Genomic DNA, 20,083 nt, shown 5'->3' with positions numbered 1-20,083 from the left:
TGATATTGTTGGACAGGACCCATGCTCTGAGAACCACTGTTCTAGACTAACAGGTACAGGAATATTTAAAGACGCAAAGACAATGCAACATGTATGGCAACAGATTTGAAAACCTAGAGGAAATATTCACGATTTCTTGGCAAAATGTGTACTAAAAGTCATGAAGAAGAAAACGTGAATAGATCAATAACTTTAAATGAGCTTTGAAAATTATGTAAGATTCCATATCTGGAAAAAGAAACAGGACCAAATGGGTTAACAGCTGAGTTTTATCTAACCTTTATACCAAAGCTGATGAGGAGAGAGAAGCAGGAATGATAAACCCATTTCTGCTACGATTATAGATAAATCATTCTAAATAAAATATTAGCAAATAGAATCTGACAGTGTGTCAAGGGAATAATATGCAAATACTGAGTGAATTTTATTCCAAAAATGCAGTGGTTTCATCTGTCAGCATTGATAGAAACCACTGGCCAACCAAAGCAGCTAGGTGATCTTAGTGAAAAGGTAAAAGGCCGGGTGCGGTGGCTCACGCCTGTAATCCAGCACTTTGGGAGGCTGGATATTAAATAATTAAATATTAAATAACTAAAACATATTATTTAGAATTGGGGAGGTAACCACTAGAAAAATAAAAATTAGAAATGATTAGAAGTGGTTATTTTTGGGAATGGAGATAGGGATGGGGGAAAGAATGAAAACTTTTTGTTCCTTTTACAATTAAATTTCATGAGGTCAGGAGTTGAAGACCAGCCTGACCAACATAGTGAAACCCCCGTCTCTACTAAAAATACAAAAAATTATCTGGGCATGGTGGCAGGCACCTGTAATCCCAGCTATTCGGGAGGCTGAGGCAGGAGAATCACTTCACCTGGGGGTGGAGGTTGCAGTGAGCCGAGATTGTGCCACTGCACTCCAGCCTGGGCAACAGAGAGAGACTCTGTCTCAAAAAAACAAAACAAAACAAAAAACAGTAATCAAAGAACTTTTTAAAAAGTGTCAGCGTGGAGAGTGAGGAGAGAGAGAGTGCAAGTGTGGAAACCACCTCTTTCATAGTGAGGATGACTGGGGAGTGGGGAGAGAGGAAATCTAGCTGTGCGTATTGGGGTTTCATGCTCAATACAGTCCTAGGGAAAGGTAGGGCCTACTAGAGCTAGTAATAAACAGCAAAAAAAAGTCAGTAATTGGACATTAAAGCGTATTATTTAGAATTGGGGAGGTAACCACTAGTAAAATAAAAATTAGAAACGATTAGGAGTGGTTATTTTTGGGAATGGAGATAGGGATGGGGGAAAGAAGGAAAACTTTTTGTTCCTTTTAAAATTAAATTTCTATCATCGTTTATGTATATTTCTTTATCATGAAAAAAAGGACAGATAACCTTTTAGTTTGCAACCTCCGCTTATTCAGTAGTTATTCAGTAAACACTTGAATGTGTACTTTGTGTCAGGTGCTAGGTATGACTTTTTTGGTATTTTTATGTTTTTTTTTTTTTTTTTTTTTTGAGACGGAGTCTCGCTCTGTCGCCTGGGCTGGAGTGCAATGGCCAGATCTCAGCTCACTGCAAGCTCCGCCTCCCGGGTTCACGCCATTCTCCTGCCTCAGCCTCCCGAGTAGCTGGGACTACAGGCGCTCTCCACCTCGCCCGGCTAGTTTTTTTTTTTTTTTGGATTCTTTAGTAGAGACGGGGTTTCACCGTGTTAGCCAGGATGGTCTCGATCTCCTGACCTTGTGATTCGCCCGTCTCGGCCTCCCAAAGTGCTGGGATTACAGGCTTGAGCCACCGCGCCCGGCCATTTTTATGTTTTTAACTTACTCCTTAATGGGTTACCAGAATTTTATGGGTGATTTTGGTACTGGAATTTAAGAATGGCACTGTTTTGTGTACTCTTGAGGCACTGTCACCTTGGTTGAGTTGATCCTTACTTTGGTTCATTTCTAGGTTCATTGTCCCAATATCTTGTGTGATCTGTAATGACATCATGGCCTATATGTTTGGCTTTTTCTTTGGTCGGACCCCACTCATCAAGGTAAATGGATTACCCTAATGTGAAATACCACTGTGAGGGGGAGGGTGGTGCTCTCAATGTGAGTAGATCAGCCTGGCAGACAGAAGAAATCTTGCTGTGTTGTATTGTGGCCATGTCTTCATGTCATCCTGGAGAAAGGCCAAAGGAAAACACTGACAACTGATTAAAAAAAAAAAAAAAGATAATAAAGAAAATAGGCTGGACATGGTGGCTCATTCCTGTAATCCTAGCACTTTGACATGCTGAGGCAGGAGGATTGCTTGAGGCCAGATGTTCAAAACCAGCCTGGGGAACATAGGCCGTGTCTTTACTAAAATATTTAAAAATTAGCTGGGCATGGTGGTGGCATGCACCTGTAGTCCCAGCTCCTTGGGAGGTTGAGATGGGAGGATCTCTTGAGCCCAGGAGGTTGAGGCTTCAGGGAGCTGTGATAGTGCCACTACACTCCAGCCTGACTGACGGGGCAAGATCATGTCTTGAAAAAAGAAGAAAGGAAAATATTTTTACAGAATTATATAATCTTTTTTTGGGGACACATTTTTTGGGACTTTGATCTGGATTTGAGTGTGGTCGTTTAATTAGTATATAGTTTTGTAATATAAAACTATTCAAATGACTGATTGAAACAGAAAGGGAACCAAAGGGAGGGTATAAGGTAGGGAACAAGGAAACCATATTTGGGGGAGCTTTGGAAGGTGACGTGGTTAAGAAAATGGGGTTTTATGAAGGAAAGGTTCTTAACAAGTACTTACTGTTCTCAAAGCTATAGTTATCAAAACATCCTTTGCTGAGAACTTGCTCTCTGTCCACAGCTGTCCCCGAAGAAGACCTGGGAAGGCTTCATTGGGGGCTTCTTTGCTACTGTGGTGTTTGGCCTTCTGGTAGGTGGTGGCTTCTAGCTGTGTGAGGGATTGGGTGGACAGAGGCCTCACACCACCTTCCAAGGCCTGTCCAGAGCTAGAGAGTGTCTTTGGAGACCAGGACTCTGTCCTGCTGAATGGCAACCTTGCCCTGAAGAGGGCCACTGGCCATGCCAGCCATCCACCAGCTTTCAGGCAGGGTGCTAGCAGTTGGAGAGCACCTTCTGTGCCCTCTCACGCCCAGGCACGGTGACATCAGCAGGTAGCCTTCTTGTCAGGCATTTGATGTTCCAAGGTCAGGGTGAGGGCACCCAAGGGAAGATGAGATACACAGCTTTTCTCCTACATGTGCCTTGCCCAGAGGTGGGTGATCTTCCCACCCTTTCCAGAACACCATTCTCTGCTTCTGACCCCTGGGCCAGTCCTCCTTCTTCAGCACTGTCTGACTGCCTCTCAGTGCTCCCCACCCAGCTTTGTTGCTTTCCAGCCTTGTTCCTCCTGAGGTCTGACTCTCACTGTGCCCCTTCCCCATGGCCTCTGTCCAGTTATCACTGAGTTCAGAGATTCCGAGGAAACTGGTCCTAGCTCCCCAAATGGGGAGAGTCTTCCTATAGTTTTTTGCCCCTGTCCCTTCAGGTTTTCCCAGATTATTTCGGGGCATAGGTGTTTGGGTTCCTATGTGTAACCTTGATGGGTCATGAGCCTTTTTTTTTTTTTTAATTGAGGTAAAATATGTATGGTAAAACATGAACCACTGAGCACATAGCTTGCAGTTAGCAGGGTACTGGGCACCCTGAGGAACATGGCCAAACCAGGTACCAGTGTCTAGGCTGGATGGCTGGAACTTACCTCCTTGCCAGTCTCTCTGTTACTCCTCCTCAGCTGTCCTATGTGATGTCCGGGTACAGATGCTTCGTCTGCCCTGTGGAGTACAACAACGACACCAACAGCTTCACTGTGGACTGTGAGCCCTCGGACCTGTTTCGCCTGCAGGAGTACAACATTCCTGGGGTGATCCAGTCAGTCATTGGTTGGGTATGTGCCACTCACAGGGGGTCAGCGGCCTCCGTGGACAGTGGCTACAAAGAGAGATCCCCCTCCACCACCTGCCTTCCAAAAAAAGCTAGCTTCCTCCTTCCCAAAGCTGTAAGCCCCAGGATGAGGGAGAATTGCTCACGCCAGGTCAGGGTACAGGCAGAAGATGTTTCCCCCAAAGTCAGATCGTTTAGACCAGTGGTTCTCAAAGTGTGTTCTGTGGATCCCTGGAAGGCTGTGGGGTCCTTTTAGTTGCAGGGGTAGTGTGGGGGGTCTGTGAGGTCACAACTCTTTCATAAATTAGACTGTGACATTATTTGCCTTTTTCATTGTGTTGACATTTGCTGTGATACGCGCAAAAGCAACAGTGGTTAAAACTGCTGATGCCTTCGTGTGAGTTAAGGCAGTGGGTTCCTCATGCCACACTCACAGTGCAAACAGGCCAGTTCTTCTAATGAATGTCTGTGAAATAATAAAGTTACTAATTTTGTTAAATCTTGACCTTTGTATACACACCTTTTTAATACTCTACTGAAATGGAAAGTATGTGTAAAACATTTCTGCTAAGTACTGCAGTACAGTGCTTGCCTAAAGGGAAAGCAGGTGTGCAGTTGTTTGACTTGTGAACTGAATTAGCTGCTTTTTTCTAGAAAAGAAAGTAAATTTTACTTGGAAAGAACAAACAAATTATAATTTTTCAGACTTGGGTATTTGGCAGACATTTTTCTTGAAAAGAAATGAAGTGAGCCTATCACTTTAAAGAAAATGACTGAGGCTAGGCATGGTGGCTCACACCTGAAATCCTAGCACTTTGGAAGGCTGAGGCAGGTAGATCTCTTGAGGTGAGGAGTTCCAGACCAGCCTGGAACTGGCGAAACCCTGTCTCTACTAAAAATACAAAAAATTAGCTGGGCATGGTGGCGTGTGCCTGTAATCCCAGCTACTCGGGAGGTTGAGTTGCTTGAACCCAGGAGGCGGAGGATGCAGTGAGTCGAGATCGCACCACTGTACTCCAGACTGGGCAACTGAGTGAGACTGTCTCAAAAAAAAAAAAGAAAAAAAGAAAAATGACTGACAGTAATTGTTACCAAGGATAAAATTTGGCTTTCAAATGAACATTAGAATTTTGGAAAACTTAACCTGCCAGTGTGAACTTGACAACTTCCTAATACTTAAAGCCTTTTCTGATGAGGTCTGTGATGATTCTTAACGTACGTGTGTGTGTGTGTGTGTGTTGATCACATGAGAAAAACAAACATATTTGACACTGTATAATGAAATGTGTCTACATTTGGAAGATTTACATAACTCAGCGAACCATTATTTTCAAAATGGCTGATGCACGGTGCTATATAGTCATGCATGGGTAAAAGATCCATTCAAGCATAAGATAGACCAATGGATTTTAATGTAAGAGAGAACAAAATACATTGATAGAATTCTGGATTCCATATCACACCTAATATTCAAGAAATGACTGCTTGTCAAGCTCTGGTGTAGTGTCAGAGAATACCCAAAACCATCTGAGACTATGACTAAAATACTCTTTTCAACTATGTATCTGTGTAAGGCTGGATTTTCTTTATATACTTCCACTAAAACAGCATGTTGCAACAGATTGAATGCAGAATGTTTTAATGTTTTCCATTAACTTCGATATTAGAAATTTACAAAAATGGGAAAAATTCACTCCTTTTATTGATTTAAAAACCTACATATATGCAATTAGTTTCATAAAGAGTTATGAGGTTGGATGTCTTGGTCTGTCTGTTGTTATAACATTATTATATATTTACACATTATATGTTATAGGTATATTATAACAATATAGTGTTGATATAACAGAACACTTGGGGCTGGGTCATTTATAAAGAAAAGAGGTTTACTTAGCTTGTTTCTGCAGGCTGGGAAGTGCGAGAAGTGTGGCATTGGCTGCTGCCTGGCCTCTGGTGAGGGCTTTTTGTGCTGCACTGTAACATGGCGGAGAAGGTCAAAGGTGGAAGCAGACACATGCGAAGAGGAAAACCAGGGGCTTCATCATTTCATAACAACCCATTTGCCAGTGCTCATCTCGTCTTTTGACAGAGAGAACCCACTACCAGGAGAAAGGCACCAAGCCATTTATGAGGGATTTGTCCCTGAGACCCAAACACCTCCCACTAGGCATCACCTCCCAGTGAGGCTACAATGGGGGTCAAATTTCAACATGAGTTGACAACTCAAACCGTTAACACTGGGCGTGTATGCACCTTAACTTTTACTTCATTTACTCTCCTCAGAAAACGGTCCGGATGTACCCCTTCCAGATTCACAGCATCGCCCTCTCCACCTTTGCCTCTCTCATTGGCCCCTTTGGAGGATTCTTCGCAAGTGGATTCAAACGAGCCTTTAAAATCAAAGTAGGAAAACCCTTTTGCGTTCCTCTCATCTCACTCCCTCCTCACCCATCTTCTGCCTTTCTCCCCCTTCCCTGCCCCCTCCAAAACACTGGGCTACACACCCTGGCATTTAATGTGTGATCTTGACCCATGCACTGAATTTAGGTGAGTTAATTAATAACAATACATTATTCTCAGGAAAATGCAATTGTCGTTTTTCAGTTTATTTGTTAATAATAGTTTTCTTCAAAAGAACATTTTCGGCCAGGCATTGGCTCATGTCTGTAACCCCAGCATTTTAAGAGGCCAAGCCGGGAGGATCACTTGAGGCTAGGAGTTCGAAATTAGCCTGAGCAACATAGCAAGACTTCTGTCTTTATTAAGTAAATGAAATAAGAACATTTTGTAATGCAATAAAATTATGTCCTAATATAGCCTCACCAGTAGATTTAATACTTCTCACCTTCTGTTGCCCTCAGCTACTCAGGACAGATGCCAGATATTGGGGTGGGACCATTAGGTTGGGATTGATCAGTGGCTGAACCCAAGTTCACCCGTCCTCCACCTGCCTCTAACAGGACTTTGCCAATACCATTCCTGGCCATGGAGGTATCATGGATCGCTTTGACTGCCAGTATCTGATGGCCACCTTTGTCAATGTATACATCGCCAGTTTTATCAGGTATAGTACCTTTCCATCTGAACCAAGTTGGTGGATTTTTAAGTACGGTGCAATTCTAGAATTTTAGCAGCATCTCAGTTCTAGTGAAAAGCATCCCAAATAATGCAATTTTCAGTTGTTGCTGCTTACGGATTTTCTGAGGCCTTCTCCTGCCATCTGTTAATAGATAACTCTCTGATCCAGAGATCAGAGCAGCCACTTGATAATCAGGCCCTGGAAGCTTCCGGGGCCCAGCTCAGTGCTGTTTCTTCACATTCTGTTCCAGAGGCCCTAACCCAAGCAAACTGATTCAGCAATTCCTGACCTTACGGCCAGATCAGCAGCTCCATATCTTCAATACGCTGCGGTCTCATCTGATCGACAAGGGGATGCTGACATCCGCCACAGAGGACGAATAGGGGCCACCCAGGGCCAAAAGAACAGGAGCGGAACTGAGCGGGGACAGGTCTCCAAGGCAAGCCCAGCTGGTGTGACTTAGACAATGATGAGGCTTCAACTCACTGTCTTTTTTTTTTTTTTGTAGGGTATTTTTTTTTTTGTGGGTTCAACAAATCTGTACATACAGCAGTCTATGTGTTTAGAATTTGCATTGTGAGTAAACTACAGCTTTGAGTTGGAAAGAAGTCATGGGTTGTAAAACCATTAGGATTTTTTTAAAACAAAAGTATTTATCTGGAAGACAGTGTTGCCCAGGTCAGGATTGTTTTCTTGGTGGTTCCAGCCCCTATCAATTGAACTGTTTCTGGGCTCAGTCAAACACAGACATTCATCTGTGTCCAACCAAATCAGGGGACTTCCCCACCTGTGGGGGGAGGCACAGCTTGGATGTTTTGTACACCTGGTCTTTTCTAGAAATCCCTGCTTGGAGCTGCAGGAGAGTTGCCTTCTGTAGGTCGGAGGAATGGAGGCTTACTAACCAGATAAGCCTTCTGTCCATCCACACCAAAATCCTGCAGAATGTAAATAAGCTCTGCTTTATAAGATGGGTTCACCTTCATCACAGACTGAAAGAAAGTTTCAGTTTTTATTTTTTTCAGAAAGCACGAAAAATTATTTATAGTAGTCTGGAGAAAAAACACACTGTAATATTTCAAGTGTATGCAGTAGGATGTACTGTAACTGAGCCCTTTCCCACATGTCTAGGCTCCAGTGTCTCCTGTAGGTCAGTCCACCTAACTGTGTGTTTTCAGGGACGATGCCATCCATGTATGTGCTGTAGACTTTCTGCTGCTGAATCCTTTCTGGGGACTTTCTCATCAGGCAGGGAGCAGAGGGCTTCTCGTTCATGCACCCTTTGCCTGAACACCCATGTAGCTGCTGTGTTGTGTATATATTACTCTTAAGAGGAGTGTGTGTGTCTGTGTTTGTTTTAAACGTTACTTATTTCTTACAGTGATTTCAATTGTACCATGACTTCTTCACTAAAACCACAAAGTCCTGCTTAAAACTATGGAAAACCTAACCTGATTAGAGGCTTGACTATTTTGAAGATTAAATGCACACTTATTATATAATGTGACCAGTTTAAATGTAGTTGATATTGTACTGGGGACCTTTTGTTGTTGTTTGCTTAAACTGTGATTTTTTTCCCCTCCCTAATTTCAGGGGTGAGATTGACTTTGGGAGGACAGATTAGTTCTTTGTCAGGCCAATAAGCAATGGAGTGCCGGAGAGAGAACTTGGTGCCCAAATATATTAAATTATTCGGTGCCATGGATGTTTTCATTGCCAATGAGGGTGTAATGATTTGCTTCAGCACCTTGGTCTAGTGCTGGTTTGTGGTGTCTTTGTTTGTAAATCAGCCTCACTGCCTCCCTGAAAGTGCACAGTCAGCCCAGGTCTCTAGAGCGTCCAGCAGAGGATGGAGTCCTCGGGATGTTTCAGCTCACACATCCTTGGGTGACTTCCCACATGTGTGCAGGGCTGAATCGGCTTCTTTCTGCTGAACTTTTATTTCCATTTCAGCCTCATGGCTTTTTAAATTCAGGTCCAAGGCCCCTTAAAAACAAAACGTATTATTACAAGGGGTTTCATTTCAGTACTGGCTGTGTGACCCCGGGCAGTATGCGTCACTCTCAAGGGCCCCTTTTTCAGAGCTACTCCCAGTTCCACTCTTCTGTGATTCTGGCTGAGCAGGTTCATGCCAGTAGAGGCTCGTTGAGTGAGGTCCTGGGCACCCCCCAAACAGGAAATGTTTTCAGGCCCTTACATGCTTATCCTCTCAGCAGCACACCCAAACAGTAAAGGCGATCAATAATGAAACTGTAGTTTTCAGATTGAAGAAGGAACCTTGATCACCAAACTAGATACCAAAAGGGCTCCTCATTTGTCTCTTTTGTCCCATTGTGGGCATATGGTGGGCTCCTCGAGAGGAGGGAGTCTCAGCTGGGGCCCAGCTGCAGAGACCTGCTTTTGAATAGGGCTGCCTTTGGGATCAGGGAGCCGAGCATACTGGGCAAGGCTTATGTTCACTTGTGGAAGTGGTGGGGGGTGGGGTGGGGAAGGGGGCTCCTAGGAAGCCAAAGCTGAGTGCTCACTAGAGCTGCCAGCAGGCAGGCCAGAGGGTCAGCTTGTGTTTTATTTTCTGATTTCCCCTGCATGCTTTCTGGAGATGAAGAATTTTTGTCAGGTAGCTGGGAGAGCACCGCCGCCTTGTGTCCGTATAGCACAATGTTTCTCTTTCTCCTATTCACAGACAAGATTCAAGAAACCATTTTTACATACATACATTCAGATCTTAATGAATGGCATCACTTGCTTTAGACCCATTTTTTTGGTCAGAAATAAAATGTGACTGCAACTGTGTGCCCTTCCTTGTTGTGAGTTCCCTGTTTATCACTTCCATGTGTGGTTTTATGCTTCTCATTTGTGTATGTATTCATAAATACTGCATAATCCTGATTCAGAGACTTTTGCTTTGCTTTCCAACTTCTATCCCTACATTCTCACAACAACCTTCTTACCCTGGGTGAGAGTCAGGAGCACCTTACCAGGCAGGGAGCTTCCCCAGCGTAGCGTGGTGGAGTCAGGGCTCACTCTATCCTGCACTTTACCCACAGGACACCTGGAGGGTCCCCCAGCCCTTCTTGCTTTTGTGAATGTGGTGTGAGTACACCGAGGTATTGCAGTTTCCTTCCCTCTAGCTCAGGAGGTGTGGCCTGAGCCAGGTGGGAGCTTAAATTGCTGTTGGCTCCTGCCTGGTGGAACAAGGGGGTCATAGAAACCAGGGCTGATGGGCACCACCCAGCCCCTGGGAGCTCTGCTCATGACTGCTCACAGGGTGCCAAGTCTTTGCCTTTTGTGTGTGTGCATGTCGCCCTTTTAGCTGCTTTTAGTATTCAAAAAGGTTCCATTTATGTTTTACTCCTGAAAGTGAAACCCTCTTAGGCGACTTGTTTCATGTTCTGGGCATTTTAATAGCTACAGTATTTTACATTTAAAATGTAATTACTCTTAGTATTGTACAGCCCTATAACGTATGAGAACTAGTTTCACATCCTTTGAAACTAATCTCTTTCATTGGGGAGGATATAACTTTTGATTTTACACAGGTGGACTTTGAAACCATTTTTATAGAATTTTTTTCCACTGGGTTTTTATCCTGTAACTTGACCTATTTTATGCAAGAAAATCCCAAAAATATGTTTTAAGGGAGACTACACAGACCTTGTGATTTGGATCTGAGCTAGTTGCTGAGTCAACTGGAGCCTTACTCGAATGGATCTTTGAGTTGAGATCTTCACACTGTCAGTGAGCCCTTGGCTCAGCCCTTGTCACCTGTTTGTATGGGGACCATGTTTCCCAAAGCTCAGGTTCATCTCCACTGTTGACAGAGTTGGGTAGTGGGAGGGTATCAATGACTTGGGACAGAGCATCCTTGCTCAGAAAACTGTGAAGCAGGGGTCTTGTTAGTTACAAAGCCAGTCCTAGATGCATGTCCAAGGCAGTAGATTTTCATCACTTTACTGAATGTGGTATGTCACTGCTGAAGCCTTTCCCTGTTTTAGTAATATCTTAGGCACTATTGTCTTTCATCTTCCAGAGTAACATATCTGGGCCCACGTTTCTTGCACAGTGATTATGTGCTAAGAAAGGGGTGGAGTCGGGAGGACAATTTCACTTGAACCCAGATTTCTGTTCTTCTGAGGTCAGGGTGGGGAGGATGTCCAGGTGACTTTTGTGGACACACTGCAAGACAGTAAGCTGCAGATGGACTCTCACTTGTGCTTTGGAACACTGGGCTCCAAAGAGCAGGTGGAACAAACTCTGGGCTCCTGAAGATGGTGGCTAATACTTGGGCAGAGCCTCATATTCTTCCCTGACTTGGTCAAAACAAACTTCCTTTTCCCTTTATTACCCTCCACACAGTTGCCCAGCTTCCAGTGTTTAAAGAGATGAATAGCTCCCACTTCTTGATTCATTTTCTCTTATTGGGTGGGGGCCTTGTGCCACAACCTGCATGGGGTGCTAGGGTTTAAACCAAGTGGTGACGAAGGATTCTTATCTCAGGGCTCTGCCTGGCCCACCTTCTCTTGGGCCTGGACTGTCCTTATCCCCATCCCTGCAGAAGGTGGGCCCTATTCTCAGAAAAGTCCTGGCTGCTGTTGCCATCTGAATGTGCCCCTACCTTTCAGGTTGACCAGCAGTGGCCTTACGTGGCCTCTCAGGTGGATGGAAGCCGTTCTCATCTGGGGCTGTCTCTTGATTAAGGCTGTCACCTGTTTGTATGGGGACCATGTTTCCCAACGCACTTTGAGTGCAGTTTAGGAGGTATCCTCTGGATGCTGAAGTGTTGGAGTTTTGAGGTCATGTGGATGATTTATGAGAATAGAGGGGCAGAATATGTGAAGTCTAGGGTTTTATGTCCAGTGGGTTTCAAATTCATTGGCTGTTTAAAGACCCTGTCTCCTCCCCAACCCTCCCCTTCCTTTTCCCATCAAATGCCTATCTACTGAGTTGCCTTCTCTTTTTATTGTTGAGCCAATGAGATATCAGTGTGTTTATTAATAAGGATTGCAATAGTATAGTGCTTAATATGTGCCAAGCATAGTGCTAAGGGTTTACATACGTTATCCTTTTTAATCCAGAAAACAACCTTTGATTAGGCATTATTATCTCCATTTTATAGATGAGGAAACTGAGGCAGTATGACTGAGGCCAAGAGCAGTGGTTAAGACCGACTTTGGGATCAAATCACCCTAGGTGTGGGCAGGTTACTAGACTGCTCTAAGCTTCCACCTTGAAGCAGTTGGGTCTGATAATAGTACCTTCTTCGTGGTGTGGTTGTGAGGATATAACGAGGTAATGCGTGTAAGCATGTAGTACCATGCCTGGCACATAGTAAGCGCTCAGTAAATCACAGTTACTTTTGTTGAGCTCAGCTGGTAGTTTGACCTCCGTTGGTGCAATGCCAGAGATGGGATTCTCAGCCACCGCACTGCCACCATCTGCACACAGTCTGGGTCCCTCCGAGAGAAGCAGGCCAACCTGAACATCCTCTACAGCATCTTGGTGCTTCACACACCATTTAAGAGGCCAGCCTAACGAGGCAAGAGGATATGAGGGTGTGCAGAAGTTCTATTCTTAGTGGGAATGGCTGGCCTGAGAATCCAGCTCATCTCCTCTGCCCACAGTCTAGACTGCTTGTGGGAAGGAGGCCATCTCCTCCTGCCTGGTGGTGCCTCCACTCTGGGCAGGGAGGGCCTGTCTGTGACTCGCTCTGGACCCCACTTCCCGCTCTGGCCAAGGGCTGTCCTCTGTGCACATAGCTCAGGAACCTGCAGCAGTTCCCTGTGTGGGTGGATGTCATCAGGGGCCAAGAAGAGAAGAATGGGACAACAGAAACCTGCTTTGTAGGGGATTATGTAGACTAAAAGCCTAGAAGTTCTGCCCACATCCTTATGACACAGCCAATTTGGAGCTTCATGTTTCCTTCTTAAAAGTAGTAACAGGATAGAAGTGGGTGACCCATTGAGGACACATGATGTGTGGTGTTTCTGCCAGATTCTAGGTTAGCAAAGACTCAAATGGGTGACTCATGAATGATGGGAGAACAGGCACAGGACTTAATGAAAAGAGTTTCTTGAACTTAGTTTTCTGAATGGGGATGGGGAGTTGGGGCACGTGTGTGTGTGAGGGGAGGCCACCTCAGTTTGAAGGAATGGTGTTGGCTAACAGGATCCATGGAATCCTTAGGTCAGTTGAATAATAACACTGAACTACTGGTTTGACTGTGGATTATTTCCTGGATATTTGTGGGACCCAATAGCACATTGCTATTAAGAGTGTGGAAATAATGGTCCCTCTGTTTCAGTGAATTAATGAAGTCATGATGATGCCATGAACCAGGAGAAGATGGTTGTGGGGGTTTCTAGGAAGCAGCTGCTGTGACGGGCCAATCCCAGGCTTCCCTCAGAGGCCTCTTGTCGTTCTGGGTTTGTGTTTGCCTGACCTGGTGCTTCCTCCCTCACTGTGTCGTTGAATGGACCCAGGTGGCCTTGTATCCATAGAAAGCCTCCACTCATGGGGGTAAGGGCCCTCTGGAAATCAAGCAGAGAATATCCTTGCAGTGGTCTCCTGGGCATTGGACAGGGCTTAGCCCTTTGCAGCCCCCAGAGGACCTTCCCTGCATAAAGCGCTCAGAAGCGTTAGCCACCTGGTGATTCTGTCTGTAGTGAAACTGTTTGCCAATAATCATCCACATAGCCACCTCTGTCCTTGCTGTTTGGGTGCCTTTTTTTTTCACCTGCGTTAGATTCTTGTACTGCTTATGCTGGTTTTTCTTAAAGCAACACCAGAGTAGAAAAGAGGTTAAGAATGTTTTCTGGCAGGCAGACTGTGCATACATGTTTTTATGAGTGTCCTTTGGGTGCATTTCTTTTAAATCCTCCATGCACAGGGCTCTGGCCTTTAGTAAACCTTTTTTCTGTCTTACATCATGCTCGCTGGGTGCTAGGGGCTGATTACAAAGGGGAAGAGTTGAGCAGACATCAGCGGCCGATGAAACCAAAGGACTAGGAGTCAGGAGAACAAGTCAGGGACTAGGAGACAGCGGTTTGGTTTATTGTTATCCAGCTGGAGGACTCCTAGGGGCAGCAGCAGGAGGGATACTAGGGCCAGGGAGGGGCCAGGAGTCTCACAGTGGAGGGCAGACTCTAACAGAGGCCAGCTGAACGCTCATTGGCCCTGGATGTCATGTGAGTTGAGGACCAGAAATCTGGGCTCAGAGAACCCATCCAGGGAGATTTGAAGCCATGGGTTATCTTCTAGAGTTGATACTGATAACAAGTTTTAATTTTTATTGATATTTAATACTTTCTAAAACAGAAGGGTAAGATCAGATGGAAAGCGCCTCAGTTGAAGGATCTTAGGAACCTTGGTTTTTGTTTTTTTTCTGGTTGAGTTGTGCACAGCTGTGGACATCCTTCTTAATTCCACTCTGAGGATTTGTTTAACTAAAAAGTTCCCAGACACAGAAAGGGCCTCCCCACCTGCTTTGGGGAGCTGTCTGTGCTGGGAGTGCCAGGCATCCCATGGGCCCCATCACTGCCAGCGTCTGTGCCTCCCAGCGGTCAGCCCTGTGTCTGCCCTGGCCCTGTCTCCTCTGTGACAGGGCAGAGCATTTCTGGTCAGTTTCTCCGTGGTGTCCCCTGCCCCTTTGTAAAGTGGATGGACATGACGGAATTCAGTTGTCTCACCCTGATAGCCCAGGTGTTAATATTCACTTTTCCCGCACTCAGACATGGGCGACCTTGAAGCAGCTCTCGGTTTGTAGAGTCCACGTCACAGTCCCCACGGCCTCCCCAGATAGGTGTGTGCCTGTGCGCTGCTGCTGTGCCATTTCCCCCACTTGGTGTTTCACTAAATGCGGCTGGTCTCTGTGCACTGGTGATCCGTGTTGAACAATACATGTAGGTTCTTTTTCCATGCAGTGTAAGAACATGATATACTGTACATTGGAAAGCATTTACCTTATTTATATACCTGAATGTTCCTACTACACAAATAAACATATTAAATTCTAGATCATGTGTGGTTTTTGATGGTGGGGTGGCGGAAGGCCAAGGATGTGGACGTTTGGTCACTTATGTGAAGCCAGCATTACTTTCCAGGATGCTACTGACCACCCCTTGCTTCTAGAGACTCCCTCTGTCCTTGGCCTTTGCAACTTGCCCCCCGGCTTTCCTCCTGCCCTTGGTTGCTCCTCCTCGGTCTTCTTTCTACGTGTCCCTTTTCTGGGCCATCCCTTGGGTGGTGGCATTCTGCCTGAGGCTCTCGCCCACTGAACTCTCCCCTCTGGGGGTTCCCACCCCCTCCCAGGGCCCTGATCACCACATTTCCCAAGTCCGTGTCTCTAGCCCAAGTGGACCTGCATTTCCAGCTGCCTGTGAGGCCTCTCACACGGACTTTGCGTGATAAAACCCAAACCTATGGCCTTTTCCTACCCATGTCCTGAGTCCTGTGTTCTCTAACTTCCCATGTGTTCTGTCACACAAGCCAGTAACTGGAGTGATCTCATCAGACACCCAAGCCTGCCCATTCTGCCTTCCAAACATCCTTGGAGTCATCCTTACTGCCAGCCTTCTGGGCCAGGCCCCACCTCCTGCCAGGATTTCTAAGGCTGCCTCTAGCCCTCTCCCTACAGCCTGGCCACCTCTGCTGATCCATTTCTTACATGATAGCTGGGATGAGCTCTTTGCTTGGAACCCTTTGGGGCCTGAGGTTAAAGTTCAGACTTGGTAACGAGGCTTCTGGGGCCATATGTGAGCTGGCCAGTGGCTGACCCACACGTTCGGGCCCTCACAGCCACAGCTGCTGCTTGTCCTTCCTTGTTCCAGGTGTGCGCCTGTCCCGGGCCCTGGCATGTGCTGTTTCCTCTGCCCAGTTTTTTTCCTTTCCCCAGCTCTTCCTCAGCCTGCCTAACTCCTCTTTTCCTTGCAGTTCTCACCGTCAACAGCACTTCCTTGGGGAGGCCTTGTGTTGTCTCCTCACTGTGTGTCTCCTGGCCCAGGACAGGAGGATCTGAACTCCTGGGAGCCAGCAGACCAACCTTACCAGAGCAAATGTCTGAGGCCAGTGGGACCTCTAGATTGATTACCTTTTGGACAGGGGCCTCTGCCATTTCACCCACAGGAAACCTACTACCATCGGAACTTCCACAGCGAATTGCTCACCCACATTCAAGATGCAAAAAAACCCGCTGCATTCACTTATTTTCCTAAACCCCACAAAATCTGACTCCAAGCCACCAGTTTCCAAGACTGTCGGGAAAACCAACATGAGTGGTTTCCCTGGCTGCCTTGCTCCCTTTTGTTGCACTAGGAGCCAAGGGCTCACATGGTGCTGAAGTGGTGAGGGCCCCTGGGCTCAACTCCATCTGCTGAAGGTTCTGTTGTCCAGGCCTGTGAAGTCCATAGGAGGCTCTAGGCCAGTGGCATCAGAGCACCTGTGCAGTTGCCTGCATCTGGCGTCCTTCCATATCCAGAGCCCCCACACAGTGGCCTTGATGATTTCTTTTTTCTCTTCTCTTTTCTGTCTTCTTTCTTTTTTTTTATTTTTCTTTTTTTTTTTTGAGACAGAGTCTCCCTCTGTTGCCCAGGCTGGAGTGCAGTGGTGGGATCTCAGCTCACTGCAACCTTCGCCTGCCAGGTTCAAGCGATTCTCCTGCCTCAGCCTCCCAAGTAGCTGGGATTACAGGCACGTGCCACCACACCCCCCTATTTTTTTTGTATTTTTAGTAGAGACAATTTCGCCATGTTGGCCACGCTGGTCTCGAACTCCTGACCTCAGGGATCTACCCGCCTTGGCCTCCCAAAGTGCTGGGATTACAGGCGTGAGCCACGCTGGTTGTGCATTCAGCCAGCACTTGTGGAGTGCCTGCTCTGGGGTAGGCCCTGTCCAGACGCTGCAACAAAAAGTCCTTGTTTCATGGAGCTAATTTTAGGGAAGAACCACTAAACCTGAGAAAGCTTGCTAGATGGAGAAAAACGTAGCCAGGAGGAGGGAAGAGGGAATGCTGGTAGGGAGAGATTGCCATTTTAAGTAGGGTGAACAGGGAAGGCCTCACTGCAGAGGTGGTGTTTGGGCAAATGGACACACCTCGAGGCTCTGGGGGAGGGGGCTGTTCAGGTATCTGGGGAAGTGCAAAGACACCTGTGTTGTGGAGGAACTGCAGGGTAGATGGAGCAGGGGAGTGGGGAGGAGCGCTGGCAGGAAACCCAGGGGTCGCAGGGATCCTGAGTAACGACACAGGGCCATTGGCTTTTACTCTGAGCAAGATGAGAAGCTGTTGGGGAGTTCAGAACCTAGGAGTGACCCTTCGGAGCCTGGCAGTGTCAAAGTGGTGTTTGTTTGCAAAGGGCTGCTATGTTGAGAACAGACTACAGCAGGCCAAGGGCGAAAGCAGGGTGATCAGAGAGGAGGCAGCAGCGATCCAGACACAGGTGACTCAGCAGGGGACATGGGAGTGGGGCAGTGGTGAGAAATGGTCAGACTCAGAATCTGCAGAAGGATTAGGTATGGGGGAGAGGGAAGAAGAGGAGTCAAGGATGGCTGTGAAGTTGCCTTGGGCAGCCAGAAGGATGGTGCTGCCATTTCTGAACTGTGGACGGCTGTGGGAGGACAGGTGCAGGTGGGAGGTGGATGCAGATGGACAGTCAGGAGTTTGGGTTTGGACACGTTCGGTTTGAGATGCCTGTGAGATACCCACACAGGGATATCCAGTCCCGGGGAGGAGTCTGAGATGGAAATAGAAATTTGAGAGTGATCAGGGTGTGGGCGTTAGTCTACACCAGGAGCCAGAAGACTGGATAAAGTCACCAACAGAGAGGAGCTAAGGTCTGGAGATGAGCCCCTCCATTGTTTTGGACTTGAGGATCTACTTTTTAGCTAGGGCTACTCCTTTCCCTTCAATAAGACAATCCAGCCTTCAGGCCTGGGGGAAGGCCTGGGTAGCGTTGCTTTCAGGTGGCCCCACTCCCACCTGACAGCAGAAGCAGATATTAATTTTCCCCTGGGGCCGGAATTCTAGAGACCTGGGTGCCCTTTCCTTGAGAAGAAAGGGCAGCTTTACCTTTTGGTCTCTTGGGGAAAGGAGAGGAAGGGAAACAAAGCAAGAGTAACTTATCTATTTGATTATTCAGAGGCCAGGCAGTCGGGCTGGGGAGCCCCAGAGATGGACTCATGGCCTGGCCATGGCATACTAACTTACCAAATTGACATCCAATATTTACCAAAGGACATTGCCAGTTCCCAAGTCAACCAAAACTTAGGGAGTTCTTTTTTTTTTTTTTTTTTTGAGACGGAGTCTCTCTCTGTCACCCAGGCTGGAGTGCAGTGGCCGGATCTCAGCTCACTGCAAGCTCCGCCTCCCGGGTTCACGCCATTCTCCTGCCTCAGCCTCACTAGTAGCTGGGACTACAGGCGCCCGCCACCTCGCCCGGCTAGTTTTTTGTATTTTTTTAGTAGAGACAGGGTTTCACCGTGTTATTAGCCAGGATGGTCTCGATCTCCTGACCTCGTGATCCGCCCGTCTCAGCCTCTGGGAGTTCTCAAATGAAAGAAACACCATTGTGTCATTTAAGTTAATATCACTTCTCAATTTTAACAAACTTCAGCACAGTTTTAGGGTAATAAGCACATCCATCAGACTGAGTTTAGGTTCAGGGTAAACTCTGATCTGGATTTGACTGAGGCAACTGAAGTTATTCCTGCAGCAAAGATGGGCTCTCTGATCTTGCCCACATGGTCTCTATTTCTCGTGGATTCCAAGAGTCGTAGAGGTAGAGCCTTTTAAGCCTTTGATTCTCAAACTTGGCTCAAAGTTAGAATTGCCTGAGGAACCTAAAAATCTACCAATCCCCGGGCGGTACCTCAGACCAATTAGATAAGAATCTCTGGGCGTGGGACGCAGGCATGAGTGTTTAAAAGACAGCTCCCCGGAGTGATTCCAAAGTGTAGCTGAGGTTAAGAAACGGTGGTTGAAACTTCCTCCAGTGAGTCCAGCCCCTCTCAGAAACCAGCTGCAACTGGTCAGCAGCACCCTCTGCTGGAGCATCCCAGGGTGAGCCTCAGGATGTCCCGAGGTGACCCTTCTGGGGCAGTGCTGCTGTTCTATCCAATGCTTTTATTCTACACCATGAGCCATGGTGCAGAATGGCGTGTGCCTCCCAGTGCCTCTGCCCAGGACTCCTGTCTTCTTCTTCTTTTTTTTTTTTTAAGACAGTCTTGCTTTCTTACCCAGGCTGGAGTACAGTGACACAATCTCAGCTCACTGCAACCTCTGCCTTCCGGGTTCAAGCAATTCTCCTGCCTCAGCCTCCTGAGTAGCTGGGATTACAGGTGCCCACCACCACACCCAGCTAATTTAGTAGAGATGAGGTTTCGTCATGTTGGCCAGGCTGGTCTTAAACCCCTGACCTCAGCTGATCCACCTGCCGCGGTCTCCCATAGTGCTGGGATTACGGGCCTGACCCACCGCACCCGGCCTCCTTCTGTTTTCTTACACCTCACAGACTGAATCTCATTCCTCTTTTGCATGACGCATGTCTACAATGATTCTTAAGTGCCTCCTGGCGTTCCCCTTGCCGCCCAGCCTTCTCTTCCCAAGTTTTCCATCTTGTTCTTTTCACTCTTTCTCATGAGAAATGCCTCCCACTCCTTTCACTATGCTGACCAGTTCTAGACACCCACAAGCTTATCCTTTTTGGGGGTCCCCAGTCACTTCCTGTAGTTGTGCACCAATGCGTGTGTTGGAGGGGGCATGCATGGGATCCTGTGAGAACTGAAGACCCCCGTAGCCACTGCCCAAGAGTGAGCTTCTTTCCCGCCATAGTCTCACGGGCCCCTAAATACCCTGTCTCCCATGGTGTTCATCAGGAAGCGGGGCCAGGAGGGGGCCCTCTGATAATCTGTGTGTTACTAGAGAACCTCCTGGATCTGGGGAGCTGGGGTTTGTGACTTCCTGAAGTTGTAATTATTTAACTTTGTATTTTGAATAGTTTTAGACTTACAGAAAAGGCCGGGCGCGGTGGCTCAAGCCTGTAATCCCAGCACTTTGGGAGGCCGAGACGGGCGGATCACGAGGTCAGGAGATCG

At 46.9% G+C, this 20,083-nt stretch overlaps 1 protein-coding gene across 1 annotated transcript in view; it reads left to right on the top strand.

Annotated features, from left to right (window-relative positions):
* The window catches only part of CDS2 (CDP-diacylglycerol synthase 2), a 72,197-nt gene extending 57,186 nt beyond the window's left edge, over nucleotides 1–15,011 (top strand). Inside the window, exons 8-13 of the mRNA XM_033185706.1 lie at nucleotides 1,946–2,033; nucleotides 2,846–2,914; nucleotides 3,776–3,928; nucleotides 6,208–6,327; nucleotides 6,885–6,988; nucleotides 7,254–15,011. Coding sequence (XP_033041597.1) covers nucleotides 1,946–2,033; nucleotides 2,846–2,914; nucleotides 3,776–3,928; nucleotides 6,208–6,327; nucleotides 6,885–6,988; nucleotides 7,254–7,386 — 667 coding nt within the window. The 3' untranslated portion in view covers nucleotides 7,387–15,011. The remainder of the gene's footprint in view (nucleotides 1–1,945; nucleotides 2,034–2,845; nucleotides 2,915–3,775; nucleotides 3,929–6,207; nucleotides 6,328–6,884; nucleotides 6,989–7,253) is intronic.
* The last annotated feature ends 5,072 nt before the right edge of the window (nucleotides 15,012–20,083 follow it).

The sequence above is a fragment of the Trachypithecus francoisi genome, unplaced genomic scaffold (assembly GCF_009764315.1).
Source record: "Trachypithecus francoisi isolate TF-2019V2 unplaced genomic scaffold, Tfra_2.0 Lachesis_group21, whole genome shotgun sequence".
Taxonomy (NCBI): Eukaryota; Metazoa; Chordata; class Mammalia; order Primates; family Cercopithecidae; genus Trachypithecus; species Trachypithecus francoisi.
The sequence above is the reverse complement of the archived record's forward strand: the minus strand, read 5'-3'. Positions and strand labels throughout refer to the sequence as shown.